Here is a 26843-nt window from a genome sequence, read left to right on the forward strand (position 1 = left end):
CTGTCAGCATATTAGTGCAAGCCAAATGGCCCTGTCCCACATCAACTTGTTCTGGTTTGTGTTCCATGTCAATCAGATGCAAAATTATGGCTTTGTACTCTCAGCTCCAAGCAATCCTAAAAACCAGTACAGCTCCACAACAATCACAATTATCGGCCAATTCTGAGTGCGAGCACAGAATGTGGTGAACTTGTCTAGTGTTCCGTACCAGTGAATCTGCGCTTCTGAAATATTGAAAAAGAATTTGGGTGAAGATCACACTCGAATCCTTCATTCCTTCACATCGAGGGCAGAGAGTTTATTGAGCCATCCATACAGGGAGGTACTCCAAAAGCTATTGGATTCGCCCTCTGTACGCTTGTAATTATCCCTGGTCTAAATGATATGGATTTGAAAAGTTTTCTTTTCCTGTCCTTTTGTGTCCCTTTTTCTAACTTTTTTTCTGGTGTACTCCCACCCTACTACTCCCATAGTAGGGTGACTTATACATAGACACATAAAGGCAGACGCCTCCTCCGACTCTGGGGCGTCTGTATTGCGGCCGCCATAGATATAGAAACCTAAATACTCATTGGCCTATGCAGTTCATTGGAACGACCTGTATCGCAATACAAGGCTTTGGCGGCCGCCATAGAAGGCAAGCTGCCACTACTTTGACTACTGACTACTGAAAAAGTAGGCCGGTGGGAACGATGCAAGTCGAGATGTACGTTGGAAATGCATGCCCCCAAATGTTATGCAACACCCATGGTACCTGTTGTCAGAGTACCTGTTGTACCCGTCTTGTCTGTCTGTGTCCCTTGTATGCTCATATATGGAGTTCTGTGTCAGGCATGCCCAAATATGGAGTCTAGGCCAGTCTGATTTGATGTTGATGACATCATTTGTGGTTATATCGATATTTTCGGGAGATCCGCTGATCTGACCAACCAATAAGTATATTTAAAAAAAAAGATCTGTCAACAAATGCACGGATGATGGGTAGGTAGTGGGAATTATGTGACACTTCCAAGGCCCTGATTGACAGCACACAGTCAGGCACATTTTATTTGGCACTTAATAAAATTAAAATAAATATACGAGTCATAGCGACTATTTTGCAAGTAGCATGGATTTGAATTCAGGTGCTAGGTTCGTCCTTTGGTGTGCCTTGGGCACGACAAGTTTGAAAATCAATCCCCAAGTCAATTGATTAAATGGTAAACAATAAAGTGAAAACCAGTTGTGACTGGTTAGGTGAACAATGACGCATAGACTACATATGGATTAGAAGCGCTAAAGCATTTCAACTTTAGGCCATGTTGCAGTGTCATGCTACTGTAGGTGTGCCACGCTGGAAAAATCCTGTTATCACTTTTTATCACACCTCAGCAGCACAGGTTTTTCTGTATGCAGTCATGTGGATGGTGATCATATCTATCACCTGCACACAGAGGACCTACAGAACTCACACAATCGGCCATCCACCACACACTGAATTACTCAGTGGACTGGCACAAATTCACTTGACAGGTCAGCTGCAACCTGATTTTATCCACCTCTGCCCCCGTCTAGGCTATGTTTTACTTTTTCCAGGCGACATGTGCAGTAATAGCTTTTTTAATCATCTGATCGAGCCGTGTATAGATGCACACGTAGGCAGAAACATGGGCAGGACAGTTAAAACCAAGACGCCATTACATAGCTGCTGAAATGTCACCATCTTGTGTCCAGAAAGGAAATTTAAGAAGCCATTGCCCCCAAGCTGTAGCCTTTAAGCAGCAAATGCACTCCCAGAGGTCTCTCAGTATATGCTTTATTTACAACCGTTAACCCATTAAGACTGGGAACGCATCCGTGTAGCCACTTATAACATAAGTTTATACTTTGGCTATTCTAAAATAGCAGATATACAAGCTCATAGCACAGCACCAAGTGCCGCGCTATGAGCTTGTAGATCTGCCATTTTAGAAAAATCTTGAACATTTGTGCAAGTCTTTGAATACATTTAACTCAAATATTTGCTTCTGGGGGTCCCTGGTACAAAGTATTTTGAGATGGGGGTCCGTGGCCCAAATACATAATTTTGGAGGTCCTTGAATTGAAATGGTTTGAGAACCACTGATAAAACATAAGTTTTTCAGAAAACTGTTACAGGATTTAGAAGACATTTGTAGAATCGGAACCTCAGGCCTTAATGGGTTAAGAAGCTTAGGTTTCTTATACAATATTTTTTGGAGAGGTGGGGTGAATATCTAAATTGAAACAAAGAATTGACAAGAGGCTAGACATGTGGTAGAATATTTTATTCTCATATACCTTTATGGAATATCATACAAAGCTATACTTGCCCACCCCACAGAAACTTCAAAACCCTAGACTCAAGTGTGCACATCAGGCCTCTTCTGCCAAACCAAAGCAATGGCCTGTGCAACCACAACCCTCAAAAGTCACTGGTTGGTGGAAAACTGTCCTTATGGAAAGGCCCAAGGGTAAAGAATATAACCTATTAATAGACATGAGAACTAGCTGTGTGGATGTAGAGGAGTATGATATCACTTCCATGTGAAGTCTAACCCATATAAAAAGTACATCATCTCGTCATCATGAATGAACCCTAAAAAAAGGTTAGCCAAATTTGGCCAGAGTCAATTCACACTAGTGCCGCAGCCTTAGCAGCTGAACCAAGACAAGAAAGAGAAGCAGAGTCCATTGAAAAAATAAAATGTCTTTTCATCATCATCATCACTAGAAGGACATAATGTGCAACAATAATTTAGGTTTACAGGACTAAAAACCAGACCCTTACAACTTTTTTTTTTCTTCTTTTGTCACAATCTCTTGAAAAGCTGCACAACAGGAATGAAATATTTGCCCACTTAAGACACTCAACACTTTTCACAAAAATAATAAAATAGAAATAGCTGAGGGGGAAAAAATGGAAAAAAAAGTTAAGTGAAGTGAATGTGACCTTGTGTGACAACATACTCCGTTTCAATAATAGAGCCCCCCCTCCCTCCCCCCCCCCCCCCCCAACTACCTTTGAAACACTTGGAGTATGTTTGATTATAGCAAACGCTCCTCTCAAAATTTGCACCAGAGACTAACAAATCAAGCGCACATCAAATATTTCAAAATCTTGCCCACAGTTAAATCTGTGACGGACCAGTCAAGACTTCTGGCCAGCGGTGTGGTACCGTCGATAAATCACTGAGCATAGGGCGTCCTGGAGGGACAGGGGTAAAGATCCTGCCCACCATCATGGAGACTGGGGTTTGAATCCTCCACAGTACCTCCGGTTTGGCCGGGCGTTCACAATGTACACAATAGGCAGTATTCGTGGGTGGGAAACCAGGTTGGTACGGTGTTCTGTCACTGCACTAGCAACTCCTACAAGGTTGGGAGAGACGGACACCTAGGATGGATAGCGTGTTCCTCTGCATGCATTACGCCATCCCTGTGAAACCCCTTGTCTTCAGGTGAAAAGAAGCAGCTGGTGACATCACGAGTATTACGAATAGACAACTTCTTTTGTCTACACTCTCCCCCCCCAGACCAAAAAGTAGGGGTTGGCAGTGACAGGGACTATACACATGGGGGAATTGGCATAACTACTAAATTGGGAGAAAATTCAAAATAGATAAAGGATAAATATAACTGAGCGCAAAACAAACTAGAATGGCACTCAGAGAGATGCCTACACACAAGCGTAAGCAGGCAAAACCTTTGACAAAATCTTCAAGTGCTGATCTCCCCCCGGGTAACATTACACGTTTGTCTAATATCATCCTCATTCGAAAGGTCCGCCTGACACAGGGCTTCATATTAAGCCCTGTTTTTTTAATTCTATTTTTTTCCAAAATGTAGAAATGTTCATTTATTTTTCAAAAATAGCCCATTTACAAGCTCACACATCCTAAACGAGGGATTTTTGGATTGAGCTGTCCGGTGGCCAACAGGAAACTAGAGTTCTTGCCAGGGCACCCTGTAGTATTGGAAAAGGCTACATCCTGCGCTCCTCTGGCAGAGGAATACCAATGAAGAATTGTAGTAGCCAACAATTTAGGTTGTTTTAAAAATGTTGTATGTAATTTAATAATTTAACGATGCGATACATTGTGAACTGCTATTTTCAAAGAATTTACGAAGTGTTATCAAATATTACATAATTCAGGTCCTTGGTCAACTGTTAACCTATGTGTGAAGTTTGCGTCCAAAGTGAAGGAGCTGGCTGTTACTGTCACACATGGACAGGAGGGTCCTGTCGTTGCACACAAAGGTAAAAAGTCAAATGTTACTTCAGTTGAGTCCATCCAACTTAAGACGTGATGCATTACCAGACAATACTTTTTTTCTGTGTGTTTAGAGGGACTTGGTTAGTTATCAATTTAAACCCTATATTCTTCATTGGCCAGTGTCCCCCAGGGGGCTATACTTGGTCCCCTACTTTTTTCTCCTCCATTCCAAATCTCTTCACAAAAAATAGCTAATCTACAAGCACGCTACATCAAACTCATTTAAGGATCACAATGGAAACATTTATCCTTTTGAAAATGGTGGGCCATATATACATTACTGTTGCATGCATGTTTTTCATGATCAATAAAGGTCAAATCAATGTAAATAAGAAAGGCCTAAACCATGAACAATCAAAGCCAACCGTTCAGCTTTTCAACATACACAGGGAATGTTGACAGCTGGTATGATGGAGTCCACAGAGGACTGGGAACCTCAGATGGTTGAGATGTTGGGCTGCAAATATTCAATTTTTTTTTAATAATCCAGTACATTTTATACTTTGTCGTCGCGCAGAAATAGCTAAAATAGCAGCTGATCTACAAGATAGTTATGTTGTGAGCTTGTAGATCTGCAATTTTTGAAAAAAAATGTATTCCCAATTATGCCCAGTTCAAGATGTGTCTGCCAATATTGTCACAGATATCACCACAATATTGTCCAGCTGTCCCACTGGCAACGTCATTCTGTGTCACTGCGGTGCACAGGTCGTTAAATCGATTAGTTCAATAAAAGTTTGCGCTACAAGCTGTCAATTTTTTTTGCATATATTCTTTTGATTATGGTGGGCCATATATGTGTTATTGTTGCGAAAATGTTTTCCATGATCAATAAAGAGAAGTAATCAAAAAAACAAAAATACACATCTGTGGTGGTCATTTCCACAGTAAACGTGCAAGTAATGTATTATCATCATAAGCCTTATTCGTGATCTCCCTTTATGTCCTGGATCTGTGCTTTTAAAGAAAATTTAAAAGAAAAATGATATATTTATTTGGTCTAGGCCGTTCTAGCAGCAGCAGGCCAGCAGGGGGCATGGCTGTTTGAGAGGCCTGCTATCATCTGGATAAAAATAACTGTAGGGATTCATGGCTTTGCTGAGGCCCACTCCTGTAGAAAGCAGTGTTGACCACTTCAGTGTTGTCTACCAGCAAGGTCAGAAGTTGAGCTTGATGCGGTGAGCTTGTAGATCTGCTATTTTTAGCGAATGTGCGCCTATACTCACCGAACGTTCACCTATTCACCCAGAATAGGGATGCTAGGATTCATTTGGTTAAAACCATCTACAGGCAGACTAATGCGACCTCTCGACAAACGATCGTCTGTTATTTGAGTCTGTTATCCCCCTCCCACCCCTTCATTCCCAGGAATCGGGTTTAATAAACTCTGTGCATTACTGTAGTTCTCCTTTCCAGGAGGTGGCATAAACATGTACCGTTCTGGGTCAGCTTCCCCATAGCTTGGCTTTGTCTGGAAATACACAATGCCGTCATGTGTTTCTGGTTCAAAATCTGTTGCCGAGCCAATCAAATGAAGCGATGCGATACTGACCCGGAACAGGAAAACGGGCATGCCACCTTCTGGGAAAGGGAACTACAGTTATGCACAGAGCCAATTCTTGTTTTCCCCCTGATGACTACAAGACAAAACAAAACAAAAATCTTAAACAGAAACTGTCCGTTACATACACAATCATAGAGTTCCATTGTCCGAAAAAGGTGCCATTCGACAAGAGTCCAGAACAAGAAGCTACAGCCCTGTTCCTACGGCCCTCGGTGTCCACTGGTTACGTGTCCTGCTTGGGGTGAACCGTCATCTTCTTGACGGATGAGGACAATGTCATTATGGTGGACATTGGAGGAAAAATACAAAATCGACATTGTGGAGTGGGGCTTCACGTTGAGATGTCCTGAGCTCTCTCTTCTACCGGGGCTCAGTGTCCTAACCCTGCAGGCCTCCCTCTCGGCCTCTTAGAAAGAGAACATTGGTCGCAGAAGACGACGGGACGGCCGGCTGATAGGAGGCGGCTGCCCCCTCTTTTTTCTGTCTCTTTCAGTCCATCCATCTAGTCGTCCCTCATTCCCTCTCTCGTTCTCTCTCTCTCTCTCTCTCTCCTAGTCTCAAACCATGTAGGAGTTCTGGTTCTTCAGTTTGTCCAGCTCTTTGCTCTGCTGTCTCAGAAACAGAATTCTAGAAGGCAAAAATAAAGGGAGGAGGATGTTTTAATGATAATATTTGTCTGGATTTACAGTATGTCTGTTCAGCTATGTATGCAAGGGAAAAAACAAACAAAAAAACCCAACATGGTCAAGTTCACTGAGCAGAGTCATGTGATGCAAGAGAGAATGTGTGCGTGTGTGTCACTTGTTCTTACCTCTGTTCCCTCAGCGTGGCCTGAATTTCACACACTCTGACCAGGGAACGCAGATTCTTCAGCTCTGTGCAGATCTCAGACATATACAGGCTGCCCATGTTGTGGAAGTCCTCACGCAACCGTGCCGCCTGAAGGTGAAAGTTCAGTGCCAAGTTACAAGCAACTGGAGGACATTCGCTGTGTCTAAGATGAGGACCACGCATTCACCAAGCTTCTCTCAAGAGTGCAAATGGATCACAATCGCTTGCTTGTCATACGCATTTGGCTGAGAGGAAATTGGAAAACTGGTCATAGATTTGACCCATGAGATTAAAGGCCAGACCGCACCAATGCAACTAGTCACAACTCCTTGCAACAAAACAGTTTCAAGGCCAGTCCACACCAATGCAACTCCTTGCAACTGCCATTGGGAAAATGGTTGCAAGTAATTGCTTGTTGCAAGGAGCTGCATTGGTGTGGACTGGCCTTAACTCGTTGACTGCTAGAAATACATTTTGCCACGCCACTGCCAACGATTTTCGAGTTTACACTAACCTTTGAAAAATCATAGAATATTCATCTCCAGTATGATCGATACCCCAATCACTTTAAAAGAGCGAGCCGCCACGAGCATCTGTTCCATAGTTGTAGGCAGTTGAATGTAGGCTGTTTTCGATAAAATAGCAGCAGAAACAGAGGAAAGGCCGGGAAAGAACGGGCTGTTTGTTTTGCGATCACGTGACCCGCTGCAGCTCTCCTTCTCTGGGAGCCAAACAGTGACCCATAGGCGAGCGAACTTGAGGACCACTGTCATTCTCTTCATTGGCTGTGTGGGCCATAGCAAAATTGCAGTCAAAGAGCCTACATTTATCCAACAATTTTGTTAGAGGGAGGGCGGAGATCTCAGTATTGAGAAGTAATGGCTACATCGTAGGAAACTGCATGAGAGAGGTCGCTCTGAAAAATCCTCAGCTGTGGTGTCCCTTTAACACAAGGCTATTAATAGAGATGAATCATAATATGTATTGTAGCCTTCCTTGATACAAAGTAGCATATTCTTTTATTGGAAAAAAAAACACTCAATCCCAGAAAAATCCCAGTCTCAACTGTGACTTCAACCCGGTATGAACAACTCATTCAATCATCCAAAATCAAATTTAAATATGTAATGCTCTACTTCAGAGATTCCCAACCTTTGGGCCATGAGGATATTGCAAGTGGGACCCCGAAAAATAGAGAAAACTAAGATTTGAACGACAATACTTTTTTTCCCCAAGAATACGTATTTTTAGCTTTTTGGAAATTAGTTCATTGCGATACCGATAAATATGAACTTTAAGTGTACCATGTTAGTTCCAGTGATCCAAGCCGGAACACAACCTATTGCTTGACCATTAAAATAAACATGCTCTGAAAATCCACGCCCACCCATCTGAACCAGCTGTTCTACCTGTTTCTCTGTGTGTTCGGCGGGCCATCCTTGGACGTGTCTGATGAGGTTCTCGTCAAAGTGGGTGGCCAGGCTGGGAGTGAAGGAGCCAGGCGTGCTGGCCTGGGATTGGCTGCTGCTGGAATGGACAGGGAGCAGCCCAGCACCGCCGGCCCCAGATATGTGGTTTGATCCCGGGGACGGAATCTCCTGGCCGCTGGGGGACAGAGAAAAGGCTTTAATGACCAACTTCAGTGTAGTCTATTCTGGTTCAATTATTTTGTGTTTTGTAAATCAGCATTGTGTGGATTTTGGATTTGGAAGACGTATCCTTATTTGTAAATAAGCCATTTTATTTTTGCTACCGTCTCTGTATCTTGTTATATTGCGATAATAGTAGGGGTGTGCCGATACACTAATTTCACCAAACGATACGATACGATATTTGGCTCACAACTTCGATACGATACGATACGCACTTTTTTTATTATGAAAATAAATGGGGGAGAAAAAAAGAAAATGCAAACAAATAATTCTGTTTTTGCATTATTCAGACATGCAAACTTGTAGCTTTTCAGCTACAATAGTCGTTTTCAATCCAAATAGTGTGACACCTGACCCGAAAAAAAAACATGTTGTCACTCTTTTCACTTCGGGGCCGTTTGCATGCCTGATTATTATGATTGTGTAAAAAAAAAAAAAAAAAAAAATTCAAAAACGATATTTTTTTTCCCCAAAACGATACATATCGTCGCGAAAACGTATCGCGATATATCGCGGGACGATATATCGGCACACCCCTAGATAATAGATATAAAATATAAGTCATTAACACCTTAGTCCCATACCACTGGCTGGATTGCCATGGATCTTTCTAGCATTCAGAACACAGTTTTGTCAGGGAAAGCAACAGTAATGTTTTAAAAGGTTCATACTGATTAAGAAACATGGTAGGAGAGGTGGTGAGGAATTCAACCAGACAAAACGAAAATATATTTTTGTAATTGTGATTCAAATAAAATTCTGGAATAGCACATTCACCATTTTGCATTGCTACTTTACTATTGCCACCTGGAAAGTAGTGAGAATTTAAGAAGTTTTGCGAATGAGCCAACTATTGACCTAGTTTTGCATTTTCTTTTCTTTATTACAAAGGAACAAAGGAATTACCTGAGGGATGAATAAAGTTCTGATTCTGAATAAGTTATTCTGGTTAACAATAAGTCAATTGAGTGTTGTAGATAAAAGAAAAATGCCCAACTTTCAGAGATGCCTCTAACCAAGACTAACTGTGTTCAGAATACCTTCTCTGCAGGTGAGTCCTGGGGTCCTCTGGACGTTTCTCTACCGAGGTCTGGGACATGAGGACTGGTCCTGGTTTCCCTAAAGACATGTTACCCTGGAGACGGCAAGAAAACACAGAAGAGAAGCGAGGGGTAAGGAGATGAAAGGAAGGGGAAAGGAGAAGAGGACGAGGAGGGTGAGAAAGGTCCGGGAAAAAAGGGATGCAAATTCACAAAGTTACAAATGTTAATTTCATCCGTGACTTCAATTGAAACAAAAAAGAAGCCATAACCACTTCGGCCCTATATACTTCATCATATGACATACTGCGAATGAGCCGATCTACAAGCTCGCAATCTACAGCTCACAAAGCGGCGCGAGTGCGCGATGCAACACGTTGTGAGCTTGTAGACATTTTATTTATCTTTTACATTTTGGGGAAAGAAATATGCGTGTTTCTTCAGACGTTGGGGTTAATGCGGTGCTCTCACCCTGGTTTGGGAGGAAGGAATGGCTCCAGGGGGCATGCCCAGCAGGGATTTCTGGTTCATCAGGTTGGTCTGCGGGGTGCCGTTCCGGGGGGACACGTAGGGCCGTGGTGATGAGGCGTCTGATGTCAAAGACATCGGGGACTGACTGGACTGCTGGGCTGGTGTATTAGAGACAGGAACACGTTAACGGAGACAGAGCATAAGCATGGCCAAGAAATGGAGCAATGGATTTGTTTCAGCAGCAGTGCAATCAATTGCTAAAAAAAAACATACAGAACTACTAGCAGACTTGAGGGTTGTTTGGCGGATAGGACGGTAGAATGTTTTCCACTCAATACTGGTAGAATTAATGCGGGGAGATGTTGAAAGCCAATTGGCAATTGATTATGTAGGGTGAAGAAGAGCACATGGATCAATTAAGCAGTAATAAGGGGGGAATTCACATCAAACAAAATTATTCATCAACTACCCGATCAAAACGAATTCAGTCACATTCCCGGTTTTCTTTTTTGTTTTTAGGGCAAGCTATGTGCTGTAAATTGTTCTCCCTTTGCCAAGTTAAAAAGACTGATGCTTGTGGATTGGAAATTGGCACGTTGTGCTTAATTGCTCAACTCTCACTCAATACCAGAGACTGTTCTTTAGATCATATTAGTGAAATAACTCATGGTCATTTAAAGGACCATTCCTGGCATGTTTAGCTTATTGATTATGACTCACCGTACACGTGACTGTCGACTATTTTCCAAAGCACACAATGGTTTGGTAGGTCTTCGAGATATTTTCCTTTTCATTACAGTACAATTTTAAAATTAACTAGTAGATGCTTGAAACTTGGTTGAATCCCCCAAAGGCTTTATAGTTCTTGATCTGCTCCTTTTTTCTCTCTAAACTAAATCTCTTCACCTGAAAATAGTAGATCTACTAGCTCACAATGCATTGACTGACTAATCTATATTACAATAATAACTAAATAACTAAAACTAATTAAAAAAAATCACACCCTGTGTGAAGGTAGCGGCGCCTTTGATACATTTTGTCATCGATATGTGTTTATAATGTGTTTATAGCCATGTGTCACGTGAAGCTTGACCAATCACTTTGTTGACGCACCTGACCAATCAGAACGTTGACGCACAAAGTCAGGTATAGAGCGGCTAGTGCCGCTAAAAATCACACCCTGTGTGAAGTGAGAGGTGCCTTGCTTAGCTTGGCTAACATGTTCAATGTTAGCTTGGCTGATGGCACTGATGTCACTTTGAAACATGTAAACAATGTTTCAAAGTGACACACCTATTTATAGGGCTCTATTTCGTCATGCGTCTCGCTAGCCAATCAAAGCACACCCTTTCAACATATTGTCACGTGTCACGTGATGCTTGACCAATGTTAGCTTGGTGGACACACGGACATACTGACATACATACATACATACGGACACACAGACAAAGCCACGTATAGGAGTGGTTGCCTTCGGCACCACTCAAATATAACAATCCAGAAAAGGTGGGGAACCGCTGATCTACCCGTTTCTCTGTGTGTTCCTTTTCCACACAAATGGATAAACTGGCAAACATGCTTTGAAAACTAAATAAATCTAGACTGAAATTGAAAACAAAAAGTCAAAACGAAGGGGGAAAAACACAAAAAAACTAAATAAAAGAAATGCATGACTATAACCTTGGTGCAGAGGTGAGCTGGAGAGAGGGGTGGCGGAGTAGGGGAAGGGTATGGGGTTGTCAGTGGGCAGAAGAGATGGTGAGGGTGAGGTGGGGTGGGAGAGGGCCGTTACCTTGGTTGGAGTGCTGTGCAGCAGCTTGGGAGAGCAGAGCAGTGATGTTGAAAGCAGACGGTCCAGAGTTGAAGAGCTTATGAAGCATAGACCGCAAGGATGCTTGGGTGACAGCAGCTGCCAGGACTGGATGGAGGGAGAGAGGGGAGGGACACTGGTCAAATACCCGGTACTCATTTGTAACCTCATCTAGACGAGTGGTTCTCAACCCATTCACACACACACACACACACACACACACACACACACACACACACACACACACACACACACACACACACACACACACACACACACACACACACACACACACACACACACACACACACACACACACACACACAAACAATTACCATTACCAATTACCCGAAAACCCCCCCAAAAAGAAGTGTCACAATGTGCTTAATGTCCCCAAAATCACGCATCCAACAAGCTTTGAACTGAGCAGATTAGACCTTCTGTTCAAGAGATAATGGCCAAAACATCTTGATCACCGATTTTCGATTGAGTTTTGGCCATTGTCGCCCGCTTTTCTTTGATAAAACGAGCTAGGAAGGTCGGACGGCGACAAACTAAATACCTGAGTATAAGTTCACTTTGAGCTGCATCCAATACATCCACTGCTACTTCCGTCAGCCTTACCGTTAGGCCGCTAACTTCTTTTTTGGGGTTAATTATTATTATTTTTTTTCGAAATCTTAAACGGAACACCTCGTCATCTCAGACGGCACACTAAAGGGCCGCGGAGCGGTTGGGAAACGCTGGTCTACAGCACCTGCGAAAATCTGGCCTACGCCCGTCCCTGTGTGAGCTTGTGCATGCATCTCATGTCGTCTATGGTCCTCACCCTCGTTGATCTTGGTCATGTCCATGCTGCCATTGGTCATCTGCAACGTGGCCTGCAGCGCGGGAAGGAGCTGGTGCAAGAGCGCAGGGTCCTGGAGCAGCGCCGAGGAGGACGACTGGGATTGGACAGCCGAGGACGCCGTGGAGGAGGTGGAGGCGGAGGATGTGGCGGCCGAGGAGGCGGAGCCCAGAGCGCTCAATGCCGAGTTCAGGCTCTGAGTGGCCGAGGAGGAGGAAGTGGAGGAGGAGGAATGGCCGGAGTTGGCTGCAGCGGCGGACTGGTCTGCTGACGTGCTCTCTGCAAAGACAGGAAAAGAAACGTGAGCATGAGATTGAAGTTAAGCTTGAGCGCTGTACACCGGACCAGTGGTGGAAAGTAACCAAGTACATTTACTTAAGTACAAATTTGAGGTATTTGTACTTATATATATCCAATTTTCAATACTTTTACTTCTACTCCACTATATCTCGGATCCAAATATTGTACTTTTGTTCCACTATATTTATTTGAACACTTTAGTTGCTTGTTACTTTGTAGATTTTTAGATTATTCTTACAAAACATACATTACCCACTGCAGCCCTCTATACATTTCGGCCATTTGAAAATAGCTGATCTACAAGCTCAAGCTAGAGCTTGTAGATCTGATATTTTCTAAAGATTTTTAGACATTTTATACATTTGAAAACTTGTGAAATGGGACCTTCTGCATAATGAGTACTTTCTACTTTCAGTACTTTAAGTACATTTTGATATCAATACTTTTGTACTTTTACTCAAGTAAATTTTTAATTCCAGACTTTCACTTCTACATTGCAGTATTGATACTTTAACTTAAGTAAAAAAATTGAGTACTTTTTCCACCACTGCAACGGACATCTGTACAGAGCAAAACACGAACACACGGATGGAATCAAGGTGAGAATGGCACACTGAAGGGGCCGATGACAGAAGATTCAAAGCTTGCCATGATCCGAGAAGTTTTACACCACTAGAGCTTTTGGTGTTTAGGGCACAAGATGAGTCTTTTGCACACATGAACAATACATCTTGGGTGACAGGTGCTTGGGTATTATAAATTGTTAACATTTTTGATGATGCCTTTATCCAGGGAGAGATAATGAGACATCAAGCAAGGGCTTCCAAAGACCTTTGCTCAAGGTCCAAGGACCATCTTGACATTGTAGTTATGGGGCAGGGTGAATAACCAATATGTCAAGTCTGACATCTTCTATGAATCAGACCATGATGAGAAAGGAAGTTGTCTGAAAGACACCTTAAGTAACCTGCAGGCAAGGGCACAGGACAGAGCTGCGTTTTAACATCCCGACCTATAGCTTGGACGACACATACTTGCTGTGGCTTTGTCCTGCAAGGCCTCTTGTCTGTAGTCCATGTCCCTTGGGAAACTGTTAGCCGCCATCTTGGTCGGGTCTTTCGGACGCTGTTCTCTGAGAAAAGGTGAAAAAAAGAGGGAAATCAATGTGTTGGACATGGTAACATGCAGGCTCCAGCGGAGCACCCGTTCGGTACCCTAAGCATCTTAACAGTTGTTGGGATCGGCACATTGGGTCAACTGCACAAACATTTGAATATTTTCGAATCAAAATCCGCCAATATGCTTCTGTATTCGCTCTCAGGTCATTATGATGAAGTGCTCCCTGTTTTATTTTATTTTTTACCTGTAATGTAAAGCTCTGTGTTAGAATCACAAAATGAATACAAATGGCAGGAGACAGTTTTAGCAGAGATGTCCTAGTGCTGTTTTGCGAGCAAACGCTTACGAACACTATTTTCCACTGACACGGCCAGTGCTGGGCCTTTTTATGGAATGGTCAGGTTGGCGTTTGGCGAGTCAAATGAACTGCCCACGTACAAACAACACTCTCTGTCACTATTTGAGACCCAGCCATTATTTGAGGTTATTATTATAAAACAGATCATTGGACCTGCATCATGTAAAGACATATTCAGCTTTCATGCACCAGATGTGAACTGTCCAACATCAGCCCTGGTTGAAAACAATGTAACACTTTGACTGTGATGTCTCTCCATCATGCTGTATCTATCTACAGCACTTTTCTTCCTTGACCTGTAATCTGTTTTTAACTGCTGTACTGTCTTTGGCGCCTGAATTTCCCAAGCAGGATCAATAAAGGTTTTAATATAACTTCAACGATATTCATCATGCAAATAAATACATTAATTGCATTTTGAATAAAGGATAAACAACTAAATACGACTGATACCGATTCAGGAAATTCACTTTGTCACCACCACAAAACATCTAGAGATATTAAAATGTCAAAACATGGGGGGCTGCCCTGTGTTTTAAAAAAAAGTACATCATCATCACAACCATTATCATTATACTCCTGGTTCAAAGCAGTGCTAAAACATGCTGCATTTGTTATGTTGGCACTGCAGCCTTTACATGTTAATTTGCCTCAAAGTATTTCCAAACAAAACGGTTTTCTGGCTGTTCTGCACAAAGGATAAGCCAAATCATGCCAGAGGGAGAAGGAAAGTAGGAAGTGCAATATTTCACTTTTGTCCAGAGCTCCTCGTATTTGTCCCTCAATACCGTTTGCAGAGGCTCTACGCATTTGTCATGTTAAGCAAGCTAACACCCACAAGCTATAACACTGTGACAGCTATTTTCAAGCATAGCAAACGAGACTAATCGAGTGAGAAGAGCTGAAGGCAACGCTGTGAGTGAGTGCACGCTTTTATACCTCACTCAATGCCTGGACTTTTTGTTTTAACATTTTCTTTTTGACTTCACATCATAGAAGAATTAAAAGTGGTTTGGTTATATTCTGATATTAATCATTGCTATAGAGTGTTTATTCTGACAGGTCTCTCCAGCTCTTTACTAACCAGAAAATATAATGTCAGGTCAGGATAGCAATTTCATACAACCAGGCAAGAGAACCCTTTACTGGATACAGGATAAATAAGTAAAATTGGAAGTCAACAAAAAGAAGAATTAGCATTACAAAATTGGATCTGGAGCACTATGAAATTGAAGTTGATAAATGTCATCTTACTGAATGATCATTGCCAAAGAAGGACTTCACGTGATCACCTGACGTTATTTAACAGAGCGCCGATTGTGTAGTCTCATCTGACAGTAGATGATTGGGCAGCTGGTGCACATGCAGAGTGCGAAGACGTTTGAGTGTTTATGAGAAGATATATCTCATGTTAGAATAGCAAACAAAACACTCAAAAAAGAAAGGCAAACTGTGTTGCCTGAAGGAGCAAGTGGGGTTTTATGTCCGTTTGTGTCAGATTGAGGGTGTTGTGTTTGTGCGTGTTGGGATGTCTGTCAATTCCTGCCCCTAGCGAACAGTCTAGTGACACTAGAGGGTAGCTATTCCATTGCATACATGCATGCGTACACACACCTATACATATACGGTATAATTAAACGAGGAATAATGTAGGTCTACCTCTCCAGCAGGTCTTTGGGTTTCTCCCACTGGGAGACTTCAGTTCTACAGTTGTAGTAGTACTTCTTCCCAGAGGAGCTGATGTGTTCTGTCCAGTCATCTGCTGGCTCTTGGCGCTGAGAAAGGACCAGACAGAAAGTAATCATTTAGAGCAGTGGTTCTCAAACTTTTTACATGTCAAGGACCTACCAATTAATATGTAGTTACACAACATCTTTTATTTTTCAAATAGCCGATGTATACAGGGTTAACATGGTTAAACTCATTGTGATACTATAGCAACTAATTTTACTGGGGACCCCTGGAACAATTTACAATTTGGGCAGTTAGCAGACACTCTTATCCAGAGCGACTTACAGTAAACAAGGTAAACACGAGGGAATCAAATGCATAGAAATATAGGGAAACCAAGAACCTATCATCAGTCTAAAGTGAACAATATAATATAAAAAAAAACAAAATCTGTACATTGACTACTATACAAACTTTAGGATGCCAGGTCAACAAATGAACCTGGCATCTGTCTAAATAGATGCCAGGTTCCCCTAAAGACCCCTGGACCCCACTCTGAATACCAGTGATTTAGAGCACAGCGTAAAAGTCAGCACAGGGAAAGAATTGAACAGCCAACATGCTCTCTCTATTGCTGCCTTGTGCTTAAACGAATGATAAAATTACAAGATTGACAGACGGCAGGACTGAGCAATAGGCAGTTGCAGCTTCACTTAAACTGTTTAACTAATGGTATGTCGTTATAATTCAAAGGCTCCATCCATACAACGGTATAGACAGAATGAAAGCTCTACGTTTTCAGGGACTATCAGATTGTCTGATTACAGCAGCAGACTAATGGGTGTTTTGCAGCAGCTAATGTGGATCAGCAAGAGCATTCTGAGCCAAAAAAGGACAATCAAATGATGAGGCCTAATTCTGTCAAGTCAGTAGCAAAAAAACAAAAACAAATGAACGCTCTCAATTTCATACGTCATTCTGTAGCAAAAAAACGAACAAACCACAAAACATACTGAATGCGCTCAACTAACAACTTGGGAGTTTGTTTATGGGTACCTGGAGTCCCCATTTGGCATGTTATTATAGGCAAATGTAATTTCTGTTTCAGAAACCCCCAAAATGGCAGATCTGCAAGCTCACCACATCGTAAATCATCACAACTCCTTGTGAGCTTGTGGATTGGTTATTTCTGCTTCCTTTGCGTAAAGCAGTCATACAACGAAAGTATGACTATAAAATAGGGCATTCCTTTATGGAAAAACCCAAAGGATGAAATATGGAGATATACTGAATGCGCTCAACTAACAACTTGGGAGTGTGTTTATGGGTACTTGGAGGCCCTATTTTGGGCATGTTATTATAGGCAAATTTGTAATTTCTGTTGAAAAAATCCCCAAAATGGCAGATCTGCAACCTCACAATGTCGTAATCATCACGACTCCTTGTGAGCTTGTGGATTGGTTATTTCTGCTTCCTTTGCGTAACACAGTCACGGAAGTATGACTATAAAATAGGGCATTCCTTTATGGAAAAACCCAAACGATGAAATACGGAGATATAAGGTTTCTGTCTGACAGGGACCATAACTTATCATCCACGGCACCGAGTGCCGCACTACGAGCTTGTAGATCTGTTATGTGTTGAAAAAAATTGTATATATGTTTTTTAAGCAAACAATTGTATCTCAAATCTTTGCTTCTGGTGGATCCCTGGAATAATATATTTTACAAATGTTTGCTTCAAAAGATATATATATTCAAAGATTTGCACAAATGTTCACGATTTTTCTAAAATAGCAGATCTCAAAGCTCAATCATAGCACGGCACTCGATAATATTATTATTATCAGCATGAGCATATGACATCTGCTATTTTTGAATAGCCAAAGAAATCTAAAATCAGTAAATGACAAATGCGTTCCTGGATTGAATGTGTTAAGAGCACCCCACACACACACACACACGTAGACATGACCCAACTTTGTGTCTGAAAATGAATTAAGAGACAACGTGAGCATCATCTTACCCTTTCTGTAGGTTTGCTCTGAGCAGCGTGGGAGTCAGAGCTGTGGTGGGAGGTGGCGTTGTGATGGTTCTCATGGGGAGAACCGTTGGTCCCTGCAAAAGAAAACATTTGACAGAGGGTTAGGATCCAGAGAGGAGAGGAAGGTACTCACAGACCAGACCACCTGTGCCAGCTGTTGAGTCCACTGAATGAGAAAGCCTTTATTTCCTTTGCCTTCGTATTCTGTGCATGCAGTTAGCCAGCAGTAAAGATGTTATGTGCCCAAGTTGTATTGTGGCTGGTGCATTGCAACTCATGGTTAGGAGTTGTACTGTAAATCCTCACTCAAAAGGTTTTGGTCAGGTGCGTCTGTGGGTTTTATAAATATTGAACCAACAAAAAAGGTTTTAACGAGAGCTTGTGACTAAATAATAACTTCATTGGATCCATCGGAACAGGTTTTTTTGTCCATGTTCTGAGAAGTAACTGCTTTGTACATGGTTACAAGGTTTTTTTCACCCGACAGCAACGATAACCAGTTTGAAACTCAGTTTAATGTTGGGTAGGCATAGACAGTTTTCTACAATAGAATAGAATATATCTCATATGTTCTATTATATGGAGATGTATACACTGGTATACAGCTTGTGTTCGTGTAAATAAATGACACAATCTTGTGTCAATGAGAGACATCATCTGTCTCCGTCTCTTCAGATATTCATAATTCTAGATTGTGACCTAAATTTGTGCTTTTGATCAGCTGTACTGATTTCTAATTAGAAACCTGATTTTTAATTGGCACCATTGGATTTCCTGAATTTGTTTTGATTAACCACTGGAATCATGATCCTATGTAATTGTAGAAAAACAAATACTAAAGTTATTATAAAGTTACTAAAAAAAAATCAAGGATGACCCAAATCTGTGCCATTGATAATTTGCAAATATTTTTAATTAGCACCATTGGATTTCCTGAACCTAAAAGTTTTGATTTAGCCAATAGAATCATGATCCTACGTTATCTAGAAGTCGAGATACTGATAAACTAATATTCGCCATTTTTCAAAAATCTAAGATGGCCACCATATTGGCTTCTGCGCAAATGGAATCATGGATTTTCTGATTTGCTATACACTTAAGTTCCCAAAAATGTATAGTTTTCCTAATCCCCGGAAAATGTTAACGAAATTACACGAGCGACCAGACTACTGCAACAATCATCCATCTCTGCCACGATGGTGTTTGTTATTACATGTAACATCTACAGTATGTGCTCCATCACAGCTGCAAATGGCTGACCCTATGAGTTGACCGCTGTGGTCTGTATCTGCGAAAACAACAACAAGACAGATACTAATAACGAGGTGGTATCCCTGGCCAATCTTTATCTACTGATAGTAAGTTACTATGTGTGCAGTTTGTAAACAAAACCACACTGTACAGGCTGGCAGCTTGTGTACATATCCTAATGTGGTGGTAAATATATACAAATTCATAGCAACGCTATGCTTTCGTGTCAAACAAGAGGAAGTATTCAATCCGTGTGGGCCATATGAAGATGCGTTGGTCATGGTATCCAATATCCATAACAATAAGTGCCTTTGGGTCGCAAAGCAGGTGGAACAGGGAAGTAGGGCGCTTATCTATACATTTATATCTATAATACACTTTCTATTATCAAAAGGACTGAGTCCCTAGAGGAACTGGTGTTTCGGGATTTCTTAGGATAACCTGCTGTGACCGATATGTTCATGTGCAGCATTTACTTTGTATCTCAAGCCTTTTTCGTTGCTCTGGCTGCAAAATGTGCAGTCTTCTGCAATCTGAATAATACATGATACTGAGGACTTCCTTAAACGGGGTGACAAGTGAGGCGTGCTAGAGGTTTCTTTGGGTCAACGGGCAGACAAAATAAACAAGAGCAGTCATTCATTTACAAAACAAACAATGCAGCCTGAAACTAATAAAGTGAGCTCTCCATCAATGTGCTTAATGGTACCTTCTGACAAGCTCCAGGTGTTCAGTGTGCTCTAGCTCAGTGTCCCCCTACAGTAACTTCAACCACAACCACTCCGCTCGAAAATCCACCTCTCGTCTCCCCCACAGAAAAATAAGTATGAGATATAAACCTTTATATCCGACATCTGTCTGACTGCATGTCTGTTAATAACAAACTAAATACCAACCAACAACTTCAGAATGGTAATTATCTGCCCATGATGCCCAAACATCACTAGCCGATAGGATATAACACCCAACAACAGTCTACATCTGTTTGAGGAAATAAACTGTTTCACTGCTGTGCTTTCTAATGTAGCAACAGTTATCAGAACATATTAATATTAGCCCGGCATTTATTAAACGGGAGGTGGTGAGCCCTTTCCAATTTCCAAATGGAACAGTTTATTCCGATCCAGGTGGTTAAATGAGGCATTTTTATCCTGATTGCATAATTAATATGCTCATTAGTGGAATAAAAAGCCCCTCTTGTTATTTTATGTTCTGGTCACTATAGCCTTACGGTACCGATGATGACTATTAACTAAGTATTAGCGTGTATCAACTCATAACAGCCAGGTCAATTTAGGCCGTTTATGTATTGAACATTGAACCGCATTCATCCGATTATAGTTCCTGAGACCTCAATGTACAATTTATGCAATAGGCTACACTAAATTAATGAAGGGTCCTGCTAAGCACAACCAAGCTGGTTAGTAGTTGCCATTTAACTAATACAATAGTATAATTAAAAACATTGATTTAATATGTATACAATGCATGTCAAATACGTCTGCACGATGTATTGTATTTTTTATCATCATTGCAGTATGAATTTCCACGATATAAATGCAATAAAAAAAATGCTGAATTAGATTCATATCGCAAAGATAGCTCAAAGATCATCAACAACATACATTATATGTCCAAAAATGCTACAGGATACAAAGATACTTTAAACAATTGGACAATTCTAGCTTCTAACTTGTGTCAGCATTTTGGGGAAGGCCAACTCCTGTTCCTGCATGACTGTGCACCTATGCACAAAGCGAGGTCCATAATGACAGTTTCATGTGTTTGGTGTGGAGGAACTTGAGTGGCCTGAACAGAGCCCTGACATCAACCCCACTTAACACCTTTGGGATGAACTGTAACACCGATTGAGACAGAGCCACTGGCCCAGGCATTATTATTGTCCAACATCAGCGCTTGGCCTCACAAGTCTCTTCTGGCTGAACAGGTAGACATTTCCACACACACTAAAAAAGTTTGTGTACGCCTTCTCAGAAGCAGCTGTTATCGCCGCATGGGAAGGAATTGGAAGTCCAACAAGATCATATTAGGTGTGTGATGGCTGGGTGTCTACATACTTTTGGCCAGTGTACTGTACTTTCACTTTGGGCAGCGCACAGAGTGCATGTCAGTTGCCAGGTGTTTTTTTATTGTTTACCAATGATGTAAACATATGCCAGACGAACGTCTGCTTCTTTAAATGTGTGCTACTGCCAGCAGCCTGCTGGTGCCTTGTCTGACAGAATGCATCCAGTTGGTCTGTTTTGGGGTACAGAACAGATATGGGGCAGCAACACTGTGTTCAACATTTTAAATTCTGTCAAACTTTTGCAAAGCTGCCATTCACCCATGCCAGTTTTAGGACATATTTCAGTTGTTGATTCTGAAAATGTTGAGTCGTCTGACAACAGAATCTGAAAGATGTGTCAATAGATAACAACACCTGTATTGTGCGACACGTTATTGAGACACGTTATTTAATCTTTTTTTGTTTCTTATCGCATCTGATATTCGCCATCACAAATAATATCCATCAAGTTTGCATCTTCTACATATCTTGCAGCCTAAATGGCAATGCTCCTCGCCTCTCCCAAAACACAGACCACTGGGATTTGTGATGACAACACACATGATAAAAAGTTTGGTTCAAAAGTGAACTTATCGAAAATGTACAAGATTTTTCAAGACAGAGGCATCATATGCAGCAACTATAGACTAAAACTATGGATGAATTATCAGGCTTTATTGGAATTAGTTCTGATCAAACATGCCCTTTAAACCAGAGTTTATGAAAAGGTGCACGACGTGTGTTACACTGTTAAGTTTGCATGTGATGTCCCACTACCAGGCTCAGTGCATACCATCTTTTCCTCTGAGAGCGTGGGCCGGTTTGGCCTTGCTGTGCCCCATGCTGTCTCCATGCCGGCTGACAGGACTCTCATCGGAGCGTCGCAGCATCTTGTAAGGTGGAGCGGGGTCCGAGGACCCATCGCGCACCTTGTCGTGGCGGTGAAGGCTGCTTGACTGGCTCTTTGGTTGAGACTTATGGGTCTGGATTGGAGTAAATAAAGCATGGCACATAATGCATGGTGGAGCATTATAAAATATTCAGCTGGATACAAGTACTAAGTTGTTCGCAGTTACCAGAACAGCCTAATGACACTTCTTATAAATGCATGACATACATTTTATGGTAAGTGTTTACTGTCATATGCCTTGAAGCATGACTTATAAAAAGCCCAAAGTTCTGGAATTTCGTGTTGAATACATAGTACTTCTGCAGACTGCACAGCTTACACAATAATGTATACATTTAATGTGTCTGGTTATGTAAATAATATTTAATCTGTGAAATTAGTGGTTGTAAAATTATCTGGCATTGCCATGTTTACCAGCCACCATAACCAAAATGTCACCCTATTACATCCAAACACAACTTACCTGATAGGATTGCGAATCCCTTCGGTCGTTGCACCTAGAAAAGAGACAAAAAAATAGTTATTTCGTCAATATGATGTTGTTTAAGTTACTTTAGCATCATGCTAGCTATGCTAACTGCAACCCATCGTCGGCTGGGAATCAGCTAGCTTATCGATCAACCGGCTTCACACTACAGTGGCCGGCTCTCTAACAGATGCCACTCTTCTGTAAGTTAGTATTGTGTTTTTAATAATGTCAATGTGCCAATTCGAAGGATCGGCGGCTGGATTAACAATTACTAGCTAGCTGGCTAACTTGGGTCGGGGATCATTTTGTTCCAGGAAATAACCGGGGCCCATGGATAGCTAACTTTTGGCTAGCGATGCGTTAGCACCGGCCAGCGACACAGTTAAAGAGACCAACAACAACACGTATTACGTCGTAGTTCGGGAGTAAACATTTTGGTTGATGTAGTTTTTTTGCACATCATTTACCCATCGCTGGCTCTGGTTGGTTTCCTTGCATGCATCACCATCAAGGCCGTGTTGATGTGTGTGTATGTGTGCGTTGAGGCCTGTCTGCTGTCACCGCTTCTCTCTGCTCTCTCCTGTTGTTAGTTCACCTGATCAGCTCGACTGCTGGATATCTGCTCAACTAATATAACAGGTAGCAACGGGGGTGATAGCCAAACATTCTATGCATTGCACAATGGGTGGTCTAGGCTGAATACCACCCTGCGTGCGTCTAATAATAGCATGTGAGAACAAACTGCGCTGCTGTGGCTGTGCTGTGGGCTCTGCTCTGCTCCTCTGCCGAGGTTCCAAAGCGACGACTGCACGATCCGAACCCATAGCCTGAAGGGATGGTCTCGTCGTGATTGGCTGTAAAATGACTGTTTAGTGACTTTATTTTTGTTTATATCAAATAAACCATTTTTCGTTTAGTTTATTTTCTTATTTTTTTCCCTTTTTTGACTGCTATATTACACAGTTCAGCTCCCTTTCGTAGCCACGTTTATTCTAGCAGCTGGCCTATATCGTTAATTATTTGTGTTTTTATTTCACACTTGCGTGACTTGCGGTGGCAATGTAAAAACTTAAATATTCAAGAAAATCCATGTTCACCAATTTCATGAGTGATATCTATGTACTGTTTCCAGATATGGTATATTGTAGTTGCAATGCTGTCCACACGCCACTGAGTAAAAGGGTAAAATTATATATTTTGACAACGTTCCTTGACAACCAACTAGCCAATCACAGCATGGCCGTCCCTCCAGGCAATGGGATCCTCACTTCCAGGGACATCGACGTAGCAGATTGCACTGTGGACCCCGCCCCCACCTTCACATCTACTGTCTACTTCCGGGATCCACCCATCTGATGGTGCTGATAGTTTCACTGATGTTTCCGAACCATTTGACATTCAGTTTAGTTAGGTCTGTTCTGGCTCTTATCCAGAGAGTATTCAGTTTGTCATTTTGACTGTGCATGCACCTGGCACTATAGCACCACAAAGGCATTAGAAACAAGGCTTCAGACATCTAAAAACAAACTGGTCAGGCTACTACTTGGCCTTACACCTAGACCTCAACAAACCCCTGCTCATTATGCTAGGGTGGGATGGCTCAGGGTAGAGGACAGAGAACAGCAACCCTCCCTCCTTCAAAACCGGCATAAAAGAGCACCTATCTGCAATTTGTAACTGGTCCCTGTATAAAGTCTAAGCTTAACACCAGAAATGCCCCCCCCCCCCCACCCCCCAACTGTTTTAGGCTACATATTTTTTTGTATTGCTACTAGTATAGATGATGCCTTGCATATTATTGTATTTTATTGTATGTCTTTAAATGTCTCGATGAATTGAATAAACAAGACCACAATGAAATAAGCCCTAAGGGCTTTTTGTATTATCCTTTTAGCATAATTTGCATAATCATACCACTTTACCTTTTTGCAAACTGTTAATAAAGTATTCAATCAATCAATCAACAAAAGACAGGCTAAATGGTCACATAAATACAGTGCAAAGAAAACAAATAATATCATGCAGGGCCCCTTATGTTTCCACACAAGGGGCCATGCAGGGAAGCAAACATTAACCAATGACCTGACTGGAACTTTGCCCAAATTTGGAGTCATACTGTACATCATAGATACGTCATAGATGAGTAGTATCATAGACTGGCCTTCCCACTGTAGTCAGACCATGTTGGGCATCAGAGCAAGGCCACACCTTACTACATAAATGGCAGAGGTGGCGTTGGATGTCGACTCACTGATTTCCAGGCTATTAGAGGTGCGCGGATGTCGCTCAGGGACGCTAGTCCAAATGTCGGAGGCCGAGGTAAGGGGCCTCTGCGTCACGTCCCGGCAGATCTTCCTCAGCCAGCCAGTCCTCCTCGAGCTGCACGCTCCACTCAAGATCTGCGGTGACATCCATGGCCAGTACCCAGACCTGCTGACACTGTTCGAATGCGGTGGCTTCCCTCCGGAGGCCAGCTATCTGTTCCTGGGGGACTACGTTGACAGAGGCCAACAGTCCCTGGAGACCATCTGTCTGCTGCTGGCCTACAAGATCAAATACCCGGAGAGATTCTTCCTGCTCAGAGGCAACCATGAGAGTGCCTCCATCAATCGCATCTACGGCTTCTATGACGAGTGTAAACGTAGATTCAACGTCAAGCTCTGGAAGACGTTTAACGACTGCTTTAATTGCCTGCCCGTCGCCGCTATAGTGGATGACAAGATATTTTGCTGTCACGGAGGTCTGTCACCTGACCTGCAGTCCATGGAGCAGATCAGAAGCATTGTGAGACCTACAGATGTGCCTGACTCAGGCCTGCTGTGCGACCTGTTGTGGTCTGACCCAGACAAGGATGTGCAAGGCTGGGGAGAGAACGACCGTGGTGTCTCCTTTACCTTTGGGGCCGATGTGGTCGCCAAGTTCCTCAAACGCCACGACATGGACCTCATCTGTAGAGCCCACCAGGTGGTAGAAGATGGTTATGAGTTCTTTGCCAAGCGGCAGCTGGTGACCTTGTTCTCAGCCCCCAACTACTGTGGAGAGTTTGACAACGCCGGCGGCATGATGAGTGTGGACGAGAACCTGCTGTGCTCTTTCCAGGTCCAGCAGGGGAAGAAAGTAAAGTACCAGTATGGAGGCATGAACTCAGGCCGGCCCGCCACCCCTCCCCGCACAGCCCAACTCCCAAGGAGACGGTGAAGAAGAAGCGAGTGGTTGCCCTTTGCTGTCCCTTGTTGACTTTTGACGCCCTCTGTTTCTTTCGATTTCTATAGTCGTCTAGCCGTCTATATGAGACACTGCCAATAGGCCAAAAAAGTACCGCCACTATTGTGGCTCTGAAAGAGGCCAACCGTCTGTGTGGGTGTGTGTGTTTTATTCTTATGTACCTGTACATAAACATGTAACAGTATAGAAACCTTGAACCTTGAAACCTAGAGCCACATGTGGACGACAGCAGCCGCGATCCATAACAACTCGAGCCTTCGCAGCGACAGCCTCGACTGAAGCAGCAGACGTGAAGCAGCAGACGTGGGTGCAATGAGGAGGAAGGGTGCAATGATCAATGCTTTGAGGTGATCCTGTTTCTGTAACCTCCGGTCAACAATGTTGCCACCCAAACAGAGTGTGACAAAGTGGGCCAATTTCAGAGAGATATTTGCTTATATATATCACAAGAGAATTCTGATTGTGTGAGAAGCTCATTATTCTGCCTTCAGTCATGTTTCATTTATTGTTCTATTGTTTTATTTGGAACCTCATTAGCTGACGCCTTAGCAGCCAGCGGCTGCAGTCTTCCTGGGGTCTATATCCCGGGACCATGAATAAATCTGTTTTGACACTAGCATGGTTCTGTTTCATTTTCCTAATGCCTTTAGGAATACGTACGGTTGCATTATATGAATTTGATATAAATTATATCAAAAAACATGTGTATGGATGGACTAACTCCTGAAGCATGCACACTGACACACTCACAGATACAGTGCACGTACATACATGTACAGGACCAACACCAGCCTCACATGGGACACCTTTTTACTATTACCATCTATAATAGGGTGTGTCCGTATCTAATCTCGCAATTTAGTACCTCCACTACTTTTCTTTCACGTGTTTTATAATTTTTTTTATATTTAATTTTAATTTTAGACCCGTGCTGGGATCG

General features: G+C 42.3%; 2 protein-coding genes across 3 annotated transcripts; one reads left to right on the forward strand and one right to left on the reverse strand.

Moving 5' to 3' along the window:
• Nucleotides 1-2270: 2270 nt before the first annotated feature.
• Nucleotides 2271-23463, reverse strand: LOC311046324 (WW domain-containing adapter protein with coiled-coil-like). Of its 2 annotated transcripts, XM_084058556.1 has the most exons (14): nucleotides 23146-23463; nucleotides 22673-22706; nucleotides 22093-22282; nucleotides 17963-18054; nucleotides 15926-16041; nucleotides 13824-13921; nucleotides 13326-13349; nucleotides 12472-12768; nucleotides 11625-11750; nucleotides 9833-9990; nucleotides 9362-9456; nucleotides 8079-8274; nucleotides 6650-6777; nucleotides 2271-6465 (listed from the first exon to the last, which is right to left on the reverse strand). In XM_084058556.1, exons 1-14 carry the CDS (start codon nucleotides 23184-23186, stop codon nucleotides 6396-6398), a joined length of 1665 nt encoding a protein of 554 aa, XP_083914682.1. In that variant the 5' UTR covers nucleotides 23187-23463; the 3' UTR covers nucleotides 2271-6395. The 2 variants fall into 2 exon arrangements, with proteins under 2 accessions (XP_083914682.1, XP_083914683.1); XM_084058557.1 differs by lacking the exon at nucleotides 13326-13349.
• Nucleotides 23464-24898: 1435 nt separating this feature from the next.
• LOC311046412 (serine/threonine-protein phosphatase PP1-beta catalytic subunit-like) lies at nucleotides 24899-25876 on the forward strand (the record flags this gene model as incomplete). Its single annotated transcript, XM_084058689.1, has 1 exon — nucleotides 24899-25876. The coding sequence occupies one exon, from the start codon at nucleotides 24899-24901 to the stop codon at nucleotides 25874-25876; it is 978 nt and encodes a 325-aa protein (XP_083914815.1).
• Nucleotides 25877-26843: the final 967 nt, after the last annotated feature.

The sequence above is a fragment of the Gymnoscopelus microlampas genome (assembly GCF_963454915.1).
Source record: "Gymnoscopelus microlampas genome assembly, chromosome: 5".
NCBI lineage: Eukaryota > Metazoa > Chordata > Actinopteri > Myctophiformes > Myctophidae > Gymnoscopelus > Gymnoscopelus microlampas.

Coding starts and splice junctions, on each gene's coding strand:
- LOC311046324 (XM_084058556.1), bottom strand. CDS start 23,186: ATGGTGATGCATGCAAGGAAACCAACCAGAGCCAGCGATGG. Junction 12,769..13,325: donor CCGTTGCAGTGGTGGAAAAA/GTACTCAATTTT, acceptor CTGTCTTTGCAG/AGAGCACGTCAGCAGACCAG. Junction 11,751..12,471: donor CATGACCAAGATCAACGAGG/GTGAGGACCATA, acceptor CCCTCCATCCAG/TCCTGGCAGCTGCTGTCACC.